Consider the following 20,481-nt stretch of genomic DNA (forward strand, 5'->3'; position numbering starts at 1 on the left):
CGGCCGCCGCAGCCCCTTCCGGCGCGGCCCGGCGAGCTCCGCGGGCGAGGCGGGCAGCGGGCCGGAGCCGGCGCGCGGCGGCCGCGCTCCAGGCGGGCTCGCTGCTGCCCTGGGCGCTGCCGCCATGGGCAAGAAGCACAAGAAGCACAAGACCGAATGGCGCTCGTCGTACGAGGGTGAGGCGGCGGCGCGCTTTGTGACGCCGGGCGGGCGTTCGCGGTGGCGGGGTCCCGGGCTCGAGGGCGGGGACGCGGGCGCGCTCACCGGGCCCCGTGGACGCGGCTCTCAGGCGTCCGCCCCCGCTGTCGCCGCGCCCTGGAGAAAAGCGTGGAGCATCCCTGTTCTTCGGCCGTGTTTCCTGAGGTCTCTCCCCGCCTGCGCGCTGTCCTGCTCCCTGTGTCAGGGATCCCGCACCGGGGGGGGGGGGCGACCCGGGGCCCGGAGCTAGCGGGCCGGGATTGGGCCCCGGGGCCCCAGGCGTGATCTGGTTCCTCCGACAGTGGCCTGGAGACCCCCTTTCGTCCGGTGGAGGATAACTGGGCGGGGAGGGGAAGGAGCCCCTATTACCGCCCTTTGCGCTCACCGCCATCTTTCTCTGATGGTCCTGCCAGTGCCCTGCTGCTCACCTCGGCTCGGCCTGTCCTCCCACCTTCCCGGACCTCAGGGACCTCCCGGTGTCCCCTCACCTTGGGCCGAGGTGCCGCCGGCTGGGTAGCAGTGTGTGCTGCTGAGCGGCCTCCCCAAGCTCACATGGTGAAGGCCTCCTCTGTGTCCACAGACTATGCAGACAAGCCCTTGGAGAAGCCCCTGAAGCTGGTCCTCAAAGTTGGAGGAAGCGAAGTGACGGAACTCTCGGGGTCCGGCCACGACTCCAGTTACTACGATGACAGGTCAGACCATGAGCGGGAGAGACACAAGGAGAAGAAGAAGAAGAAAAAGAAAAAGTCGGAGAAGGAGAAGCACCTTGACGATGAAGAAAGGAGGAAGCGAAAGGTGAACGAGGGTGGCCCAAATCCTCTGGCAGGGGAGGGGGGCTGGACGGAGCCAGGGCTTCCTGGGCTCGGGCCGGGTGTCCTCTCTGGCGGAGCACACCCCGCAGAGTCAGGGCCTCCCGTTTCTCATCTCTCGCCCGGCCACTGTGGAGGGTCTCTGGAAGGGTGGGGTCTGCAGTGAGAAGGGTCCCGGAAGAGGCTTTTCGCTCTCAGCGCCCCCTTAGAGACAGGAGGTCTGTTGAAAACCGCTTCATTGCCCTCGCTGCCTTGACCCTGCCTCGCAGGAGGAGAAGAAGCGGAAACGGGAGAAGGAGCACTGTGACACAGAGGGGGAGGCCGACGACTTTGACCCGGGGAAGAAGGTGGAGGTGGAGCCGCCCCCCGACCGGCCGGTGCGAGCGTGCCGGACGCAGCCAGGCAAGTGGTGGCATTCGGAGCATCCTGGAGCTGGGGGGCTTGTCGTGGGGAGCAGCAGTTGGCTTTCTGCCCTTGGGCTTGGGGAGACGCCTAGGACGGAAGGAGCCACACTCTCCGTTCCAGGGCTTCACAGAGGAGCTGGGCCGGCCTGAGTTTCTTGCTGCTCGCTTCGAGCTTCTAGAGCAGGGCTTGGCCCACCGCGGCTCCTGGCCTCTTAGCGCTAGAGCCCCAAGAAGGTCCTTGGAGATGGGAGGAGGCCAGCGCTGGCGTCAGTCGTTCGGGCTCTTAGATCCCCAGGAGCTGTGCTGGCTTTAGCCGAGGAAACCTGGAAAGCTCAGGCCCCCTCTGATCTGTGTGGGCAGTTCCCTCAGGTTTCAGACTGTCAGGCGCCTCTTGGGGGAGGCCCGCTGGCTATGGCTGGAGGTCTGACCACCTCTGATTTGCTGGGGGAGCGGGGAGACATTGTCTTGCGGTCATGGAGGTGGTGTTTGCTGGTAGCCCCACTCCCGGGGAGCAGTAAGACATGGGGACACTGGGCCTGCTGTCGGGGAGACAGGTCGGCATAGGGCAGCAGCTGCTCAGCTGAACATGGCTGTGGGATGCCTGCGGCTGCTGCTAAGTCACTTCAGTCGTGTCCGACTCTGTGCGACCCCATAGACGGCAGCCCACCAGGCTCCCCCGTCCCTGGGATTCTCCAGGCAAGAACACTGGAGTGGGTTGCCATTTCTTTCTCCAATGTATGAAAGTGAAAAGTGAAAGGGAAGTTGCTCAGTCATGTCTGACTCTTAGCAACCCCATGGACTGCAGCCCACCAGACTCCTCCGTCCATAGGATTTTCCAGGCTGTGGAATGCCTGTGGTTGCTAGTAACCACTCAGCTCATTCACACTGCCTGTTGAGCGCCCTCCCCTGTGTGCCTGGAAAGCCTGTGGTCAGATGATGTTTCCTTGGGCCTCTTCTAGTCTCGCTCAACAGTGTTGCCCTGGTGACCGGAGTGACCCCAAGAACCCTGGTTCCTTGGTGGAGAAGAGCATTTGGAACCCCACATCTGGGGCTCTGGGTGCAGCCCTGGGGACACAGCAGGGAAGACTATATACATACGTGCTCTTGTGGAGGAAACCTGACTGACCTCTGTGCTCACGCTCCCTGGAAGCCATGCTTTCGTGCTGTGCGGCCAGAGGTGTAGTTAATAGAGTCCTCACGAGGACTCCGGTCTTATCCCCATTTTACTAGTGAGCAGAGGCGTGAGCAGAGAATACATGTAGTTAATAGTCAGAGTCGTCACGAGAACCCCGGTCTTATCCCCATTTTACTAGTGAGCAGAGGCGTGAGCAGAGAATACCAATTGAATGCTATCAGGGCATTCATTGGCGACTTCTGTTCAAAGGCTTGATTGCATCTCCTCACCTTGTCTGGAGCGTCCTAGGCCCAGGAGGTGGAGGCTGGGGATAGGGTGGCGCGTGACGGCCCGTCTTGGTTGCCTCGGGGGGGTTGGGGGGCTGCTGCTGGGTCTCCAGCTGCACTGGGTGGGGACTGTGCGTGGGTTTGCTAACCTTCTCATCTGCTTCTCGTGTGAGCCTGGAACACTGGAACAGGTAATAGATTAAGAAGGATCGTGAAATTGGTGTTTTCTTTATGGTGAAGTGTTAGCGACACGCTTTTGTTTACTTTTACTTTTTCCGTTTTTAAATCGGCAGCTGAAAACGAGAGCACGCCTATTCAGCAGCTGCTGGAGCACTTCCTCCGCCAGCTCCAGAGGTAAAGGGTGCTTCCGAGGGGCTCCTGCTGGGGGTGTCTGGGCTCTTCTTTCCGAGTGCTCTTGCTTTCACAGGGGGTGGGCGTGCCTGTGGGAGCAGGGCTCAGGGTTCCACAAACCCTGAAGTCGGCACCAGGGGTCAAACGCCAGAGGGTGGGGTCATGGCAGGACCCAGGACGGTAGTTTTGGAGTTTTTAGCGTATCCAAAATACCACAGTCTGAAAGAGCATAAATTTTGTTAATTTTAAGAAGCAACCTTAAGTTTTGGTTAATTGCCTCAGATTTCTTACTGTGAGGTGTTTTGTTCAAACACTTAGGTCTTAGGGTTTTTCCAGTTTAAATAAAGATATTTGTGTTTTCAGAAAAGATCCTCATGGATTTTTCGCTTTTCCTGTCACGGATGCAATCGCACCTGGGTACTCGATGATAATAAAGCACCCGATGGACTTCGGCACGATGAAGGACAAGATCGCAGCGAACGAGTACAAGTCAGTCACGGAGTTCAAGGTAGGTCACTGCACCTCCTGAAGGCGTCGCCAGGAAGCTCCGCGTGTATTCACGCACAGCAGGCCCTTCATACGGCTGTGGTTGCCTGCAGTTGCAAGCTCTGTGGGTGTTTCTGTGTTGGGCTGGTGTTTTGAAAATACAGGGGTCAGTTGTAACTTTCTCCAAGTTTTGGTCTAAAAGTCGGCCTGTGTCTTGCGTGCTAGTGGGCATTTGTTTCTTAAGTTACTGTTTTGGTATAAACGGACATGTTGGGTCCAGTGAAGGTGTGTTTGATTTGACCTGCAATGTAATTTTTCTAACGTAATTACCTGGGAGTTTAGATTTTTTAGGATCATAGTTTTTTGTCTCTTGAGTACTCTGTTGCTGACTCTCTGTTTTTCAGCACTGGCTGTGAAAGGTGAAAGCTGCTTTTTGGCATTCAGATTCAGGGGAAGATCAAAACAAATGTCTGTCAGCGTTGACAGTGATGCCATTTAGAAAAAGGCGTTGCGTTTCTTTCTTAGGTTCTGTTCCCTTTGGCCAAGCTTGGCTTTCCTATTTTGCTTACTGGAGAACTCACTGGAAGTGTTGGCTGACCTGTGACTGAAAGGTGGGTGGGAGAAAAGGAAAGGTTTCCCGGGAAGTTCGGGCAGGTGGTCACTTGCATCTGGGTCCTGAAGTGCACCCATCCACCTGTGGGCCGAGTCTGGTCAGTCACCCAGTGACAAAGCTGAGATGTGAAGAGTGTCACCCTGTCCCCCGTGGTGACCTGAGCCTGTCATAGTCGGGACCCGCGACACGGGCTTTATGGCCTCGGCCCAGCCCTGGGGACACTGGCCTGGGGAGGGAAGGACTCCAGGTGGCACGCAGCACCATGGCAGTCACTGTCATCCTGAGGCTGACTCCCCTGTCAGGCGTGTCGTCAGCAGTTTGGCTCTGGTGACAGAATACTGACGTTTCAGGGCGTTTACCTTTAAGTTGTTCACTTATTTTAGGGTAAAGTGTTTTTCTAATGGTACTAGAGTAACCATCTGTGGGCAGAATTTCAAATTCTATGAAATAACTAGAGATAGAGAGCATGCCCACCTCTCAGGTTATCCCTCTGCTTTGCTCAAAAGAACTGGTTGTTGGTTCTTGTTCCCGTTAATGTCCGAGTTCCTTCCAAGGAGAGGGAAGGGGGCAGGTCAGGAAAGAAGCGGAGGAACCAGCATTTTACCCCCGTGAAGTGTGTGTGCTGAGTTCAGAAAGGATTACAGTTTGGCAGGCTTCTCATTCAAGCAAGTGAAGATTAATGAACAGTTACGAAAATTTCTCAAAGTTTTTAAAAATGATTCTTGGATTACTCAGCCATAAAAAAGAGTGAAATATTATTTCACTTTTGCAGCAACGTGGATGAAATTAGAGGTTATACTCAGTGAAGTGAGTCAGGCAAATGTTATATGGTATCACTTACAAGGGGAATCTAAACGATGATGCAAATGAACTTGTCTACACAACAGAAACAGACAGAACAGAGTGGCGGCTGCTGGAAGGGCAGGGCTGCTACTGCTAAGTCGCTTCAGTCGTGTCCGATTCTGTGTGACCCCATAGATGGCAGCCCACCAGGCTCCCCCGTCCCTGGGATTCTCCAGGCAAGAACAGGGGAGTGGGTTGCCGTTTCCTCCTCCAATGCATGAAAGTGAAAAGTGAAAGTGAAGTCGCTCAGTTGTGTCTGACTCTTAGTGACCCCATGGACTGCAGCCCACCAGGCTCCTCCATCCATGGGATTCTCCAGGCAAGAGTACTGGAGTGGGGTGCCATTGCCTTCTCCGACTAGGGGAGAGCAAATCAGGGATCCGGGGGGCACAGACACAAACTGCTACATACAGGCGCTTACTGTGTGGAACGGGGCTGTGCACTCGGTGGGACGGGGCCGTGCACTCGGTGGGACGGGGCCGTGCACTCGGTGTCTTAATAGTAAGCTGTGGCAGAAAATGAGCCGAGAAGATCTGCATAAGTTAAAGGAAAGGTCTTCTTTAAACCGGAGAGCCACGCTTGCTCTCTGTGTGCCTCAGCGTCTCCCTGTGGCTTCTCCCGATAGGAGTCTTGAGGAGTCTTGAGGCTCTTGTCGTCTGTGTGGTGTTCCACATCTGGTGAATTGGCTCTTTTTCAGGCAGATTTCAAGCTGATGTGTGACAACGCGATGACATACAACAGGCCGGACACCGTGTACTACAAGTTGGCCAAGAAGATCCTGCACGCTGGCTTCAAGATGATGAGCAAAGTAAGGGGCCTCCGGTGGCTAGCGCCGGGCTGCGGCTGAGTGCTGCCGCCGCCTCCGCGGCTCCCACAGCTGAACGGAAGCTCAGTGAATGCCATGCTCTGGCCACGCCCCCCGGCCTCGGCACGGGACCTCTGCTCTAGGGAGCCCCCAGCCAGCCGCCCTTGCAAGCACGCCCCTCCTCCAGACACACCCCCCCTCTCTGCTCCTGCCCATGGCCGTGTCCCCAGCAGGCTCGGGGCGGAGCTCCAGACGCATGGGTCTCACTGGCTCACGGCCTGCCTCGTGGGTTTGTCGTGTGTGGCTGCCTCCCGGAGCCCAGTGCCCCGCCTCCAGCCCCAGGCCCCCCTCAGCCCCGTGAGCCAGGCTGCATGCGCCACGTGTCTAGGACCAATGCGGCCTCACCAGCCTCCGGGGGGCGCGCCCTGCCCCCGGAGGGTTAGCCGCCAGGCCGGGCGAGGCTGCGGCCACCCCCCTCTCGCTTCGTCGGTGCTGTGGCCGGAGGGAGAGGTCAAGCCCGCGGCTCTGTGCTTTCTGGTTCCAGGAGCGGCTCTTAGCTCTGAAGCGCAGCATGTCGTTTATGCAGGACATGGATTTCTCTCAGCAGGCGGCTCTTCTGGGCAACGAAGACACGGCTGCCGAGGAGCCTGTCCCCGAGGTCGTGCCTGTACATGTAGAGACGGCCAAGAAGTCCAAGCGGCCAAGTAGAGAAGTCATCAGGTAGAGCCGCCCGCCCGCCCGGCTCTGCGGGCACCGACGCCCTCGCTGCTGGTGGGGGCTGCGTTCCAGCCCGTCTCACTCCCGGCAGCTGGGACGGAGGCTCACCCTGTGTTCACACAGAAGCAGCCCTCCTCCCTGCCTGCGCGAGAGTGCCGTGGCTGTGGTGGCGGCCCCCATCCTGCCAAGAGTGTCAGGAGGCCCTGGGGTCAGTCGTGAGGGGCGCAGTTCTCCGCTCTGGCCCCCGCTCCCCGCGTGCTGGTACAGTGACGGGTCCTGTGAGGGAGTCATGGCCGTCCCCCCGCCCCGGGCGTCGGGGGCAGGGGCCGAGCCACCCTTACCGGCCACGCTCACTCTCAGTCCCGGGTGTGGCTCGCCAGGCGCGCTGCCCGGGCGCTGCTGCTACTGCGTCCTGGGAATTCTCGCTGGCCCTTCACTCCTGAGGGTCTCCTCTATGCAGGACGCGTGCTGGTGGCCAGGGCTCCGCGTCCCCGGCTCGGGGGCTCCGTTGCGCCATTGTAGACGACAGCTCGGGGCAGGGCAGGCAGGGGCCTGTCTCTGGGCGCCTGCAGCTGGGCCCTGGCTGTGAGGGGGCTTCCTGTAGACTTGGGACCCCAGAGGGCTCGCCCCACACTCACTGGAGGGGTTCCACCACTGTGCTTCTAGAGCCTTCCCCAAGGAGACCCCCTCCCTTGGGCGCTGGCAGCTGCCCCTCGTCTCTTCCGTCTCAGGGCACTCTGGGGCCTGGGGGCTGCTCACAGCCCGGCTCACTGCCAGCGCCGTGACCCTGCACGGAATTACTGCCGCTGTTGGTCCAGTGCCTGAGTGACGCTGTTGCCAGCGAGGCTCCTGTCGCCCTAGACTGGAAGCTGGGGCTGAGACCCAGGGGCCTCTGCTTGGCCAGTGTTCACACACTGTAGCCTGCAGAGGGTTAGGAGCGGAAGGGAGGGTGTGACGTGCGCTCTGTGCCCCCCGCTACCCACTCTGCCAGGCAGGCGGGCCTCCGGGAGGGCAGGCGTGACTCGTGCGTGTCCCCGCCTCACAGCTGTGTGTTCGAGCCGGAGGGGAATGCCTGCAGCCTGACGGACAGCACCGCGGAGGAGCACGTGCTGGCTCTGGTGGAGCACGCGGCCGACGAGGCCCGGGACAGGATCAGCCGGCTGGTGCCTGGCGGCAAGGTAGCGCCCCCACGGGCGGCCGCGTCATCTGCCGGGCGCTGGCCTGTCAGGACGACCGAGCATCAGCGGTCATCGTGAGCGTCTGGCTGGAGCGCCGCCCTGTCCTGGTGCCGCTGTCGCTGGAGGGCTAGCTCCTCGTCCCGCGGCGGCCGCAGCCAGCTGGCCAGCTCCTGGGAGCGGGGTGGCGTGTGGTGTGCAGGTTGCCGGCCAGCAGAGGGTTGCGCTCGGTCTCCAGGCCGAGGCTGAGCCCGACCTGCCTCTTGGTGGCGGCGTGTCCTCTCCGTGTTCTCAGTGTCTGCGCCTCTGCAGTCTCCGTGGGTCTGACCAGGCGTGAGCTGGTCCTCACGGCCCACCCTGCTCTGCACACCTCCTCTCTGACACAGGAGGCATCCGGTAGGCGTGGCGGGAACCATATGGGCGAGTGGCTTCAGATTTCCTGGTGATTGTTAGCAAGGACACAAGCAAAGTTAATCCTGGTGTTTTGTTTGACCTGGTGTGTCTAACATTCTGTTGTCGCAAAGCCTGTGTGGAAATCTGCCTGAGCTTTGTATTTACGCTAAGTCTGCAGAGGACGTGGTGGGTTTTACATAAAGAACCATGAAGTGGTCGCAGTTGGGATGTGTCGGGTTATATAAGACACATCGCGTTTTACGTCACCTGTTTTCTGCTGGTTTGTACATGCCTGCCGTGAGGTGTGAGGGCCCCGTGTGGTCACGTGGCAGCTCTCTGTGTCGAGTCTGGTCTGCGCTGTGGGGGCTCCTCAGCCCTGGAGTCAGTGTTTCCGCATGAGCACTGATTCCTCCCCCATAAGGGTGTCCCGTCCTGTCTGGGCCCAGGTGCACAGGGTGCACTGGGTGCACAGGGCTGGGACGGCCACATCTGTTTGTGCCTCCGTCCGCGCGGCCTGCCCTGACTCACGTTCACCAAAGGCTGTGCGTTCACACCGAAACCTGCAGGTCTGCCCACACCCGAGGGTCCTCTGCTCCTCACGGGCTCGTGACTACAGCAAGGAGCCCTGCCATCGCCCACATCCCATCCCCGGGCTCCCCTGCACCGGCGCACGCGGCTGCTCCTGCCTGCGAAGGGGCACTGCTCCCAGGTGGAGCTCGGTTTAGACAGAGGCAGACTCCGTGTGTGTGGGGTGGGGCCTCTGGTCTCCTTGACCAGCCCCTGCCCCAGCTCGCGTTGGTCAGGCTTCCGGCTCCTGGAAAAGGCTGTTTCTGGGGTGTCGTTTGTCCTTGAAGCTCCTGGTCATGAGGGTCCTGGGAGCCCGGCTCAGGAGCTCCTCTGTGGCACACGTGTGCCCAGGGTCATGTGCTCACGGCATGAGGTGTGTCTGGTCTCTGGGGGACGGGGAGCTCTGTGGTTGTTCAGGGTTTACTCAGGACAGGCCGTTCTCAGCAGCCATGGTTCTCCTAGTCCCTCAAGGGCGCCCTGCTTTGGGGGAGCCCTGGGTGGGGCCTGGAGGCCGCGGGGGGTTGGGGGTGCGGGCGCTCAGGCAGCTCTCTTGCAGATGGGCTACCTGAAGAAGAATGGGGATGGAAGTCTGCTCTACAGCGTGGTCAACACAGCCGGGCTGGATGCTGATGGTGCGTGCCCGCCCCCCACCCTGTCCTGTCTGCTGACCGGCCCCGTCCCTGGTCTCCATGCCTTGGTGACATGTCCACGCCTTGGTGACGTGTAGATGGGGCATGGCCCATCGCCCACGTGGCAGGATGCCAGTGTGGTCAGGGGTCCTCTGTGGGTGCGGAGGGCAGGAGCTGACCACTTTAACCATCAGCTGGAGTGAACCGTAGCGTTCTCGATAAAAGAGAGCAGGCAAGCTGGTTCCACTCCGAACGCGAGGTTGAGGTTCTGATGGGGACATGGAGACCTCTCAGGCCCCAGTCCCCGTGGGAACCACCCACAGGCCTGTCGGGAGGCGGAGGCGGCTGTGTTGCTCTTGCAGCATGTGGACTGAGGTCTCGGAGGCGGGGTCCGTGGCGTGAGTTGGGGTTGTGTTGCCGTGCGGTGAGCCGACCGCTGGCTTTCCACTCAAACCGCGGGCAGCCAGGGTTTCAGGGCGGCTGCCGGGTGTGTAGACCTGAATTCAGATCGTCCTGGGGGCCACCAGGCTGTGCTTCCACGTGCCCCCACCGCTGCATGCAGCTGGGGGCCGCCTGCTCACGGCCCTGGTCCCCTTGCAGAGGAGGAGACCCACCCAGTGGACCTGAGCTCGCTGTCCAGCAAGCTGCTGCCTGGCTTCACCACGCTGGGCTTCCGGGAGGAGCGGAGGAGCCGAGGTAAGACCTCCCCCCCACCAACCCCACCCAGCGGCTGCCCCGTCAGGCCCAGCTCTGGGGCTGATCACACTCTGGGGGTCCCAGGAGGGGCAGGAGCTGGAGCCCAGAGGGCAGGACTCGCCTCCGCGTCGGCCAGTGTGGGGCCCCCTCCCCGCGCTCAGCTGCCCTCCACGCGCTGGTGGTCCAGTGACACCATTTAAAGGTCCTCCAACAAAGTCACGATTCCTCCACTTGGGGGTCATGATGCTGTAGGCAGCGGAGAGACCCCCCGCCTGGAGGTTACCGAGAAGTCGGTGCAGAGGGCACGTGGGCTCCGCAGGGGGCCTCCGTGGTCCCTGGAGATGTGGCCCGCATGTGTGTCCCTCACGTCGGCCCCCGCACCCCCCAGTCACCTTCCTCTCCGGCGCCAGCACCGCGCTGTCCACGCACAACAACTCCGTGTTCGGCGACTTGAAGGCTGACGAGCTGGAGCTGCTGTACTCGGCCTACGGAGACGAGACGGGCGTGCAGTGCGCGCTGAGGTGGGTGGGCTGCCTAGCGTCTGTGGCGGGCTGCAGGCCGTGCTTGTGTTCAGTAAAATGACTGGCCTCTGCTAGTGACCTCGAAGCTCAGGTGACTGGACCAGGTTTTTAAGGGGATGACGATCCAGGCCGGAGCCTGCAAGAGCCTGGTGTGACCTTCCGTGCTCCGGGGAGAGCCAGGGTCACGGCCCTCCAGGGGCTCTCGCGCCCGTGTGTCGGCTCAGGCAGCCAAGACCAGGTGTCTGCGACAGCACCCGCGTCCTGGAGGTGGGATCCGAGCTCCTCCTGAGGCCTGGCTGCTCGGTGCAGACTCTGTCCTCCTCAGCCCCTCCCCCGAGTCCTTCCCCAGCGTCTCCCTCCCCCCAGCGTCCTCCCCCAGGATCCCCCCCCCAGCGTCCTCCCACCAGCATCCCTCCCCAGTGTCCTCCCCACAGCGTCCTCCCCCAGCTTCACTCTGCGTCTTGAGCTCCTTTGCTCTGGAGACACTGAGGGCCACCCTGAAGGCTTCATTTTAACTGAATTCCCTTTAAGGCCTCCGTCTGCATGCACAGCTGTGTTATGAGGTGCAGGGGGTCACGGCCTCAGCGTGTGATGTTGGGGACACAGTTCAGCCTCAGTTGTGACAGGTGTGGTGTACAGTTAGTGATCTGGTATTGCACCTCGGTGGAATGGGATTTGTGTTTTTTCATTCCTGAGAGAAAAGAGGACCATTTCTCAGAATTTGGTTTTTACGCGGGGACCGTGAGAGCTGTGCCGGTCGGGGAGAGATGGAGGCTTCCCGTGTTAGATCTTTGTCTTACTTCAACACGACGTGCAGCGTGTGTGAAGAACACAGGGATCAGGTAGCTCCAATACGATCAACGAGCAGCTGACCCCAACGTTTGTGTGAAAACAGCAAGTAGAGGAGGAAGACCAAGAGGAAGGTGTGGTGGCCGAGGGTGGCCTCCCAGGAGGTGACCCTGTGTCGTCCTGCCCCAGTGCACGGCTCTGGGGCCTGCTGCCCCTGGTCCAGGCAGCCGGCGCTGGGCACGGAGTCCAGGCAGCTGTACGCTGGGTGCAGAGTCAGGCCCACAGCCGTGTGAAGGCTTTGCCGTCAGGGCTCCTTCAGGCCTTGGCCTGGCTGTGCTGCTTGGTCTGTGGGTTCTGCTCCCGGCTTCTGTTCTCAACTTGTGGCATGGTTTGGGATTTTCTCACTTTGTTATGGTCCAGAATTACCCCAGAGGTGCTCCCAGCCCACCCAGTGTGGAGCCCTCCGTGTGATTTCTCCTTAATCTCCTTGTGTCCCTGAACCCGAAAGACTTGAGTGCTCTCATAAAGTGGGCGTGAGGGACTTAGGTGTGCAGATGCGTGTCCTTTCTTTTCTTGTTCTGGAGTCACTGTTGCCCACCCCCCGCCTGCTCCATCTGGACCTCGGGGGTGGGCAGCCAGGGCGGGGGGGTGCGGAACGCAGGTCCCAGCCTGCTCTCGCGGCCCCCTCCAGCTTGCAGGAGTTCGTGAAGGATGCTGGGAGCTACAGCAAGAAGCTGGTGGACGACCTCCTGGACCAGATCACGGGCGGGGACCACTCGCGGATGCTCTTCCGGCTGAGGCAGGTGGGCGCAAGCCCCAGCAGCCGCCAGATGGGAGCTGGGAGTGTGTGTGAGGTGACCCGGAGCTGTTCCTCCCCGCGGGTCGGTTACCTTCCAGGGAAACCTAAGAAGGATGCCCTCGTCTGGCACATGTTCTTCATCCCTTTTTAGACCTGCCTTTCTTCATCAGCTGTCACCTTCCGTTGTCCTGAGAAATATCCTTTAACCTTACAGAACCTTTTTCTTTATCTGAAAACTGTCTTCATCTTACCTTCATTTTTGGAACTTGTCTTTCTGGTGTGGACACCTGGATCGACGTTTTAGCCTCTTTGTAGAGTGATGTCTGACTCACCTTGTGTCTGAGAAAGTGTCTGCAGTCACTTTTATTTTTATTTTCCATTTGTAGTTTGTCTTTTTTGGTCAAGATCAGGATTGGCAAACTTTGGCCTGTGAGCTAACAATTTTTTTTTTTTTTTTTTTACAGATTTTGAGTGTTTTAGAAAGTAGAAATGGAGAGCGGGCCACACCCTGTGCCTGACCACAAAGCCTTGAATGGTTCCTCTCCAGCCATTTTGTTTGTTTTTGTTTACAGCACTAGAGAAACATTTTAACTTCGTTCTTTCACATGTAACATTCCACTTTTCCCAGCACTACTTATTGAATAGACTCTCTTCTTGCACTGGAAGAGTTAATATTGTTAAAGTGGTCATACTCTCCAAGGCAATTCATAGATATAGTGCAGTCCCTATCAAAACGTCAATGGCATTTTTCAGAAAGTTAGAACAAATGATTTTAAAGTTTACATGGAGGCACAGGAGACCCCAAGTAGCCAAAGCAGTCTTGAGAGAGAGCCTGGGGGTATCACTCATGCAGATTTCAGAGTGTACCGCTGAGCTGCCGGAATCAAAGCCGTGCGGTGCCGGCAGTGAACTAGCTACATAGGCGAGTGGAGCAGGATAGCCCAGAAGGAAGCCCAGACGCATGCGGCTAGCTCAGGGCAGAGGAGGCAAGAAAGCTCTGAGCACTTTACTGAATGTGGACTGAGCAGCACAGCTTCAGACCGTTGTTGTTTCGTCTCCATCGTGTCTCACTCTGTGACCCCATGGGCTGCAGCCCTCTAGGCTCCCCTGTCCTCCAGTGTCCCCTGGAGTTTGCTCAGACTCACTTCCATTGAGTCGGTGATGCCATCCAGCCATCTCCTCTGCTGGTCTCAGCACCCTACCTCCCCCGCAGCCGGGTCAGCTGTCCTCCGGGTGAAGCCCCAGCCCAGCGTCTGACTGCCCTCTTTCCCACCCCTGGGGCTGCGGGTACATCCTGAGGGCTCTCGCGCCTTCATGGCCTTCTCGCCCCGGGTGGTCTCGTGGGTGCCCAGCCCGCCGGGGGTCTCAGCTGGTCTTGTGCAGCAGGCTCACTCTGGCTGCGGCCCGTGAGGCCCGCTCGGGTTGCGGGCGGGCCTGTCCCAACTATGGGTGAGAGGGTAAGCAGGTCCGCCTGGATACAGCTGCTGAGAGACTGGCTCCTGTCTGTGATTCTTTGTAGAGGAGAAGCGTTCAGATGAAGCCTCCAGATGAAGTGAAGGTGGGTTCCGTGGACAAGTTGCAGCCAGTAAAAGCCTAGTGGTTGAGGCCCTGTGAGGATGTTCGTGTGGCCTTTGAGACAGCGCGAGTGGGAGGAGCTTCAGTCCCTTTGCTGAGGAGGAAAGTGAGGTAGTCACCGTGACCTGCCTGAGGTTGTGCAGCCGGCAGGGGCTCCTCCCAGGGGTGGGCTCACTGGTGGGCAAGGGCAGTCAGCAGGGACAGCCTGGGGCCTCGCCAGCTCCTGAGGACGCGGTCCACCGCCGCCTCTGCCCCGCCCTGTAGTGACCAGGAGCACGTTTGGCCCCAGCTCTGAAACTGCCTGTATGGGCAGCGGCACTGGGACTGGGCCGGGCTGTGGGGGTCACCAGCCTCCCTGACGGGGCCTCACGGGGCAGAGGTCAAGGCAGGTCAGGTGCCCGTCAGACGGGCCCTTGACTGACGGAGATTGGAGAGGGTGCCGGCCGAGGGCACGTGTCTGCCCGGGTGTGCCGGCGGCCAGGCGTCTGCTTGGTCTCTGTCTGGGCTTTGCGACACGTGTGGTGTTCGGCACCGGCCCCACATGGCTCGCGAGGATCTGGGGCGGGCTGCAGCCCCCGGAGCCAGGACCCCCCGACCCCGACTGGCCCACAGCAGGGCCCCTGCGGGTCAGCCCAGAGGAGACAAGGACCTGCCATGCTGTCGAGTTCCCAAAGGAGCCTGGCCTCGAGTCCTGGGCGTCTCCCTGGAGACCGCCTCCCCCCAGCATCTGTGGGTCTCTCCTCAGTCTCCCTAGCACCCATGGGTCCCCGGGGACCAGTGCCCTTCCCAGCTCCTCCAGGTGGAGGTTTCCTGGGGAGCCCAGGCCCTGTGGTCCCTGGGCTACGGCACAGTTCCCTGTCTGTGGGCTCCTCACACAGACCGGACACAGCCGGCCCAGCCTCCATTCCCTGGGTGGTGGGCACCAGCTCGCTGTCTCTCCTCCGTCTCACGTGGCTTGTCTCCCACAGGCTGGGGACCCTCTCGGGGACGGCAGCTCCACGCTGGACTTTATGGCCATGAAGCCCTACTCGGACGTCTCCTTGGACATCTCCGTGCTTGGCTGTCTGGGTAGGTTGTGCTGGGGACCGTGCTGTGCCTGTTCCTGGGAGGGTGGCTTGACCCAGCCCAGCCCGTGGGCCCTCGAATGAGTAACCCCCCCCCCACCCAGCCCCCTGTCCTCAGGACCCCCTCCACCCCACCCAGCCCCTGTCCTCAGGACCACCCCCCATCGTCAGGACCCCCCTGTCCTCAGGACCCCCCCCACCTGCTGTCCTCAGGACTCCCAGTGGCTCCTGGCAGGGCTCGCCAGGCTCTCTCTGATCTCTGGCCCCATCCCTGGGTCCCCTGGTCCAGTGGGCAGCGGGGAGCTCCTGCCGTGGCCGCCGTGGTGCTGCATCGGCGTGCTTGCCGCCATCACGGCGTGTGCCCCCAGGAGGGCCTTCTGCCCTTGTTGGCCCTGTATGTGGGCCCTGCCCTTCCGGCCCCTTCAGACCTACTGACATGTGGAGTCTGCAGGTGGTCATGCTCGTGGCTTGTCCCAGCAGACAGACCAGGGCCCTCCAGGGGGGCACGCTTGGGGAGGAGGCGCTGCGGGAACCAGCATCAGTTTGCCGAGCCCTGTTCCCATGGAGCCCCTGGCAGCGAGCGTGGCCCGTCACCCACTGCCAGGCGCGGCCCCAGCCCCGGGAGGAAAGCAGGCAGGGGCCCGGTGGGTCCTCTGTCCCTCGGGTGCGCCAAGGGCCGCCCGCCGGCTCTCCTCCCGCCGAGTCTACAGTTTCCTCTCTCGCGGTAATCGGGTTGTCACCAGCCCTGTTTGCTCTCTGTCAGGTCTGTTCTTGCGCTGCGTCTCTTTGCTGTGCCCGGGCCCTGGGGTTTATCTTGAACGTGGGGGTTCTGATTGTAGTTTGTCCCGCGCTCACCTGGACCTGATTCGGCCCATCTCCCTCGAGGCATGTTTTCTCCGCTGGTCTCCAGCTGGGGCGGACACGGCCTTGCGGGCCCCAGTTTGTTGACCCCCAGCTTTTCTTGCGTCTTCCCTCCTCCTCCCATCACGTGTCCTTTCCCTTCTGAGGATGCTGTGGGTCCCGGTTGCCGCCCCTGTGTCTCGTTTGCGATGTCCCCTGGGGCTGAGCCTCCCTGCTTCCCGCCCGCCGGCTCTCCGTGGGTCCGCCATGCGGGTGCTGCCTGATGCCAGCGCAGAGCCCCGTGTGGCGTTCTCCCGGCCTCCTCAGGGTGGGGAGCCACTCGGCGCAGGGGAGCGTGGCCCCACCATTATGGGGAGGGTCCTGCCGGGCCGTCGGGGGGCGCAGCCAGTCGTCCGGTGTGCGTCGCCCCCCTCTGCGCAGGGCTTCACACGGCATGGGCCCGGCTGGGCAGTGGTGGGAGAGCCTGGCCCAGCCCCATCTCCGTGTCCTCAGGGAAGGTGAAGAAGGAGCTGGACCCCGAGGATGGGCACCTGAGCCTGGACGAGACGACGAAGCTCCTGCAGGACCTGCAGGAGGCACAGGCGGAGCGCGGGGGCTCACGGCCCTCGTCCAACCTCAGCTCACTGTCCAACGCCTCCGACCGGGACCAGCACCACCTGGGTGAGGCCCGCCGCGCACTGGCATGGGGGCCTCAGGGGTAGCTGGGAGGCCGGAGGCCAGCGGGCTGGGCCAGGTCCAGGGGTGCTGCAGGCCCCCACAGGGGCTCTGGTCGGGCAGCTGCACTGGGGAGGGGTTGGCGTGGAAGTCAGTCTTGTGAACTAGGGGCTTGGCCTTAAGATGCTGGGTCCATGTTGGGAAGAGCCCCAGCCTGTCGTGTCCAAGCCGTGGACCCCATAGCGTCATCGAGGAGGGAATGTTGGCTTCTTCTTGCTTCTGGTCCTGAAGCACTGTGCTCCTGCCCGGCCCTCGTGGCGGGTCATGGGGCCCTCGGTGGCGGAGGGGCACGGGACATACCTTGGGTCCCTTGGTGGAGGTGGAGGCCACAGGACCTCAGGGCCCTCGGTTGGGGGTCATGGGACCTCGGGGCCCTCGGCGGGGGGGGGCACGGGACAGACCTCGGGGCCCTTGGTGGAGGTGGAGGCCACAGGACCTCGGGGCCCTCAGTAGGGGGGGGCACGGGACAGACCTCAGGGCCCTTGTAGGGGGTCATGGGACCTTGGGGCCCTCGGTGGGGGGGACATGGGACAGACCTTGGGGCCCTCGTGGAGGGTCGTGGGACCTCAGGGCCCTCGGTGGGGGGGGCACGGGACAGACCTTGGGGCCCTTGGTGGTTGTGGGGAGAATGGGACAGACCACGCGGTCGTCAGTGCGGGGGGCACAGGCCCTTGGTGGGGGGCACAGGACAGACCTCGCAGTCCTTGGTGGGGGTCATGGGACCTCAGGGCTCTCAGTTGGGAGGGGCACACCACCGTCCTTGGTCGGGAGCTCCCGTTTGCACATGAGGGTGGGTGGGTGGTGGGTGGCGACCCCACCAGGACAGGAGCAGACGTCATCTGCTGGCCCCTTGAGCACGCTGTTTGCGTCCTCAAGGTCCTGCGTCAGATCCAGACACAGCACTGAACTTCCCTTTCTGCGGCCCTGACATTTGGGGGAGGGGAGGGGAGCGATCAGCTGCAGACCATTGGCTGAAGCTGTCCAAGTAGAGGACCGGCATTTTGGTCCCATTAACCTGGTGATAAAAGCATGTGAAGAGGTTCCATGTGACTCTGGGGTAGCTCCCAGCTATGAGGATCCCAAGGTCCTGGTGGACTCAGGGTGACGCTGGGGCTCCTCAGGGTCTGGGGTGTCCAAGGAGCCCGATGGGGTCCTAGTGGACTCGGTGACCCTGGGGCTCCTTGGGGTCTGGGGTGTCTAAGGAGCCTGATGGGGTCCTGGTGGACTCAGGGTGACCCCAGGACTCCTTGGGGTCTGGGGTGTCTGAAGACCCCGAGGTCCTGGTGGACTCAGGGTGACCCTGGGGCTCCTGGGGTCTGGGAGTGTCCGAGGACCCCCGGCCCAGGAGCTGCCTTCCTGCAGGATTGCCAGCCCTGCTGTGTGGAGGCTCAGCCACGCCCTCCCTGGGGCCCTTGGCCACGCCCTCCCTGGGGCCCTTGGGTGGTCTCTGCCCTGGGTCCGGGGCTCTGGCTGCGCCATAGGCCCAGTTGGCCGCAGCCACAGGACATGTGTCCAGCCGGGCCTCCTGGGCAGAGTGCGTGGCAGCGCTGGGCTGACATGCCCCCCTCCCGTCACTGCAGGGAGCCCTTCTCGCCTCAGTGTTGGGGAGCAGCCGGAGGCGGCCCACGACCCGTACGAGTTCCTGCAGTCTCCGGAGCCTGCAGTCTCCACAAAGCCCTAGCCTGTACACGGCCTTTGGTGGTTTTGTACTTTGCAGTTTTTATTTGCATGTACAGAGTTTTTGTCATGAGACAAAGACTTCATCTGTCCCCTTTGGCCTGCGGGAGCAGCCCCGGGGAGCTGGTGGGTCGTCTGCGATCACGTCGGCTGCACTCGCGTGTGGGGTGTCCGTGGACAGCCCTGTGCATCCTGGGGTGGACGTCACTTATAAAGGGTGTGTGAGCAGATTCTGTGAAGCCGGCGTGGTCTGTCTCTGGGCTGCTTGGTGGCGGGGACGTCCCTCTCAGTGCCCGTGTAGACACACTATTTAGTCCGCGTCCTCGGGGAGTGGACGTGGCTGAGTCCTGTGTGTACCCCGCTCCACTGAGCCCATGTCCCCACACTGCTGGGGCAGGTCACGGTGGGGGCCATGTGGGGAGCTCTGTTGGGCAGTGGCCCGTCCTGTGGCTGCAGCCGCGGGTCACGCGTTGGAAATGCTTTGTTCTGGATGTGTTTACTGGATGCCTGTTTGTATCTGCAGATTGTAAATACAGATCTTAATAAAAAGAAACAGTGTCATTGCGTGCATCATTTATAGCCCGGCCAGGTGTCCCCTGTTGACTCACTGCAGACCCTTCACTTCTCACTCAGCTTGATGGCCTTCCTTCTTCCTGGTGCCATCTCCTGCTGTCCCCCGCCTCCGGCCCGGATCTGGGCACCTCAGTGGTGTCCAGGGTCACGTCCGCTCCTGCACAACTTTCCGCTCTGTTTTCCTGCCGTGAAACAGAAGGTTGGCGCCTCCGGAAGCTCCCTGGCCGCTGGGTAGACCTGGCGGCAGCGCTTGTGGCTGGTTGAGCTCATCATCCCTCAGAGTCCCATGGGTGAGGGGCTGGGGTCTGCGATGCCCTCGGCGTGGCTGCACATAAGCGTTTCTGGAGAAGCGTGTTCTGTGCAGGAGCCCGTGATGACGATCATCTTAACCAGAGAGCACTTCCCAGGACATGTGAAGACACTGACCAGCAGCTGGCGGAGCTGCTGTGAGCGGGAGCCGTGGTGCCCGGGACCCCCGAGCCCGGCCCTGCAGAAGGGGAGAGCGTGGGTGCGGGCCACTCTGCCGGCTGAGCTCTGTCTCAGTCTCCCGGGACCCGTGAGCCGGGTCCCGCAGAGGGCGAGAGCGTGGGTGTTGGCCGCTGCTGGCTGAGCTCTCTCAGAGCTCAGCCCTCGGGGTGGGGGGAAAGTGTGGGATGCAGGCCTTACAAACTCTTCCTGCGGGGGCTAAGCTCTGCTTTCAGTCTCCAGAGATCACGGCTGCAATGTCTCCGAGGCCTCTGCTGCCTGTGGGCTGGGTCTTGGGGTCAGACCCTGGGTCTCGGGGTCAGACCCTGGTGGGTGCCTGATTTTCTGCCCTGGATCTCGCTGGCAGCTGTGGACTCCGGGCAGCACCGTGGACAGCGGTTGGAGCTGCCTGCCTCCCTGGAAGCACCTTCTGGGGGAGGTTCCTGCTCTCAGGCCTGCCCGTGGGCAGGCACTGTGTGCAGAGGCCCTGGAGGTGGGCACCAGTCCCCCCCTCACCCCCTGGGGCTCCCGGCTGATGATCCCAGGTGGCGTCCGGCTCTCGCATGCCTGTCTGCTTGTGGTCAGCTGGGGTTTTGGAGGAGCATCCCCATCACCCAGGGGCTGCTTTGCTCCAGGACAGTGCTGTTGGGCCAACGGCATGTGAGGAAACTGAAGCCAGTGAGCGAGAGGTTGAGGCCAGGCAGCTGGGGGAGCAGGGCCGACCAGGAGCAGAGTCGGCCTGACCAGCCCCGCCCCGCGGGAGGCCCCAAGCCCTGGAGGAGCCCCCTCCTCACCGGCCTCCCGCCCACCCAACTGCCTGCAACCCGCTGGCTTCTGCCTCATGCCTGTCCATCTGGACCAGGCCCAGAGGACCAGGGGGAGGCCAACCCGATCCCCATGGGCATCAGGCAGCAGGGCTGGCACGCTGCCTGAAGGAGGCCAGCCTGCCTTCCACTGCTGATGGTGCCCCGAGGGGTGACTCCCCAGGGAGGCTGGAGGCCGTGGGATGCCACCTCTGTGGATGGAGAGGGACACGTCCCCATCTACCTGACTTCCCCAAGGGAGGATCGAGATCGGAATCCGCCACATCAGATAGGAGTCCTCAGACCCGACGCTGAGGACCAGGCGTTTCTTGAGCTTAGAAATCGAGACCCTGTGGGGTGAGGCGGAAGGCGAGAGACCCCAAGACCAGAGCTGGCCGTCGTGGTGTGAGCCGCCTGCTCGCCATGGTGTCCACATGCCTGCACTCCCCACTCGCCATCTACTGTGGCCCTTCTGCAGCCAAGAAGGGGGCAGCCGGGGGCTGGTCAGGCCCAGACAGAGGTGCCCACAACCCTTGACAGAGCCCGGCATCTC

The 20,481-nt window shown here is 61.6% G+C and overlaps 2 protein-coding genes across 10 annotated transcripts in view; both read left to right on the top strand.

The window, feature by feature from the left end:
- The first annotated feature begins 3 nt into the window (after positions 1 to 3).
- On the top strand, positions 4 to 18,648 carry BRD9 (bromodomain containing 9). Of its 9 annotated transcripts, none has more exons than XM_025270758.3 (16): positions 5 to 176; positions 779 to 993; positions 1,277 to 1,409; positions 3,106 to 3,166; positions 3,527 to 3,671; positions 5,803 to 5,913; positions 6,455 to 6,630; positions 7,673 to 7,805; positions 9,319 to 9,394; positions 9,992 to 10,087; positions 10,476 to 10,608; positions 12,089 to 12,251; positions 13,716 to 13,754; positions 14,740 to 14,839; positions 16,189 to 16,356; positions 17,991 to 18,648. In XM_025270758.3, exons 1-16 carry the CDS (start codon positions 125 to 127, stop codon positions 18,089 to 18,091), a joined length of 1,902 nt encoding a protein of 633 aa, XP_025126543.1. In that variant the 5' UTR covers positions 5 to 124; the 3' UTR covers positions 18,092 to 18,648. The 9 variants fall into 9 exon arrangements, 8 of the variants coding, with proteins under 8 accessions (XP_025126543.1, XP_025126544.1, XP_025126546.1 ...); XM_025270759.3 differs by having other exon boundaries at positions 6,497 to 6,630; XM_025270761.3 differs by having other exon boundaries at positions 6,515 to 6,630.
- A 1,703-nt stretch (positions 18,649 to 20,351) lies between these two features.
- LOC102398132 (palmitoyltransferase ZDHHC1) overlaps positions 20,352 to 20,481 on the top strand; it is a 47,759-nt gene continuing 47,629 nt past the window's right edge. The window contains exon 1 of the mRNA XM_044932496.2: positions 20,352 to 20,448. Within this exon, the coding sequence (XP_044788431.2) occupies positions 20,352 to 20,448 (97 nt within the window). The remainder of the gene's footprint in view (positions 20,449 to 20,481) is intronic.

The sequence above is a fragment of the Bubalus bubalis genome, chromosome 19 (genome assembly GCF_019923935.1).
Source record: "Bubalus bubalis isolate 160015118507 breed Murrah chromosome 19, NDDB_SH_1, whole genome shotgun sequence".
NCBI lineage: Eukaryota > Metazoa > Chordata > Mammalia > Artiodactyla > Bovidae > Bubalus > Bubalus bubalis.

What these genes read in the sequence shown, in the direction of transcription:
- BRD9 (XM_025270758.3), top strand. Translation starts at nt 125, where the DNA reads ATGGGCAAGAAGCACAAGAAGCACAAGACCGAATGGCGCTCGTCGTAC. An exon ending in GGCTGGTGCCTGGCGGCAAG is followed by an intron (nt 7,806 to 9,318) that starts GTAGCGCCCCCA and finishes GCTCTCTTGCAG; the next exon opens with ATGGGCTACCTGAAGAAGAA. An exon ending in AGCCTCCAGATGAAGTGAAG is followed by an intron (nt 13,755 to 14,739) that starts GTGGGTTCCGTG and finishes TGTCTCCCACAG; the next exon opens with GCTGGGGACCCTCTCGGGGA.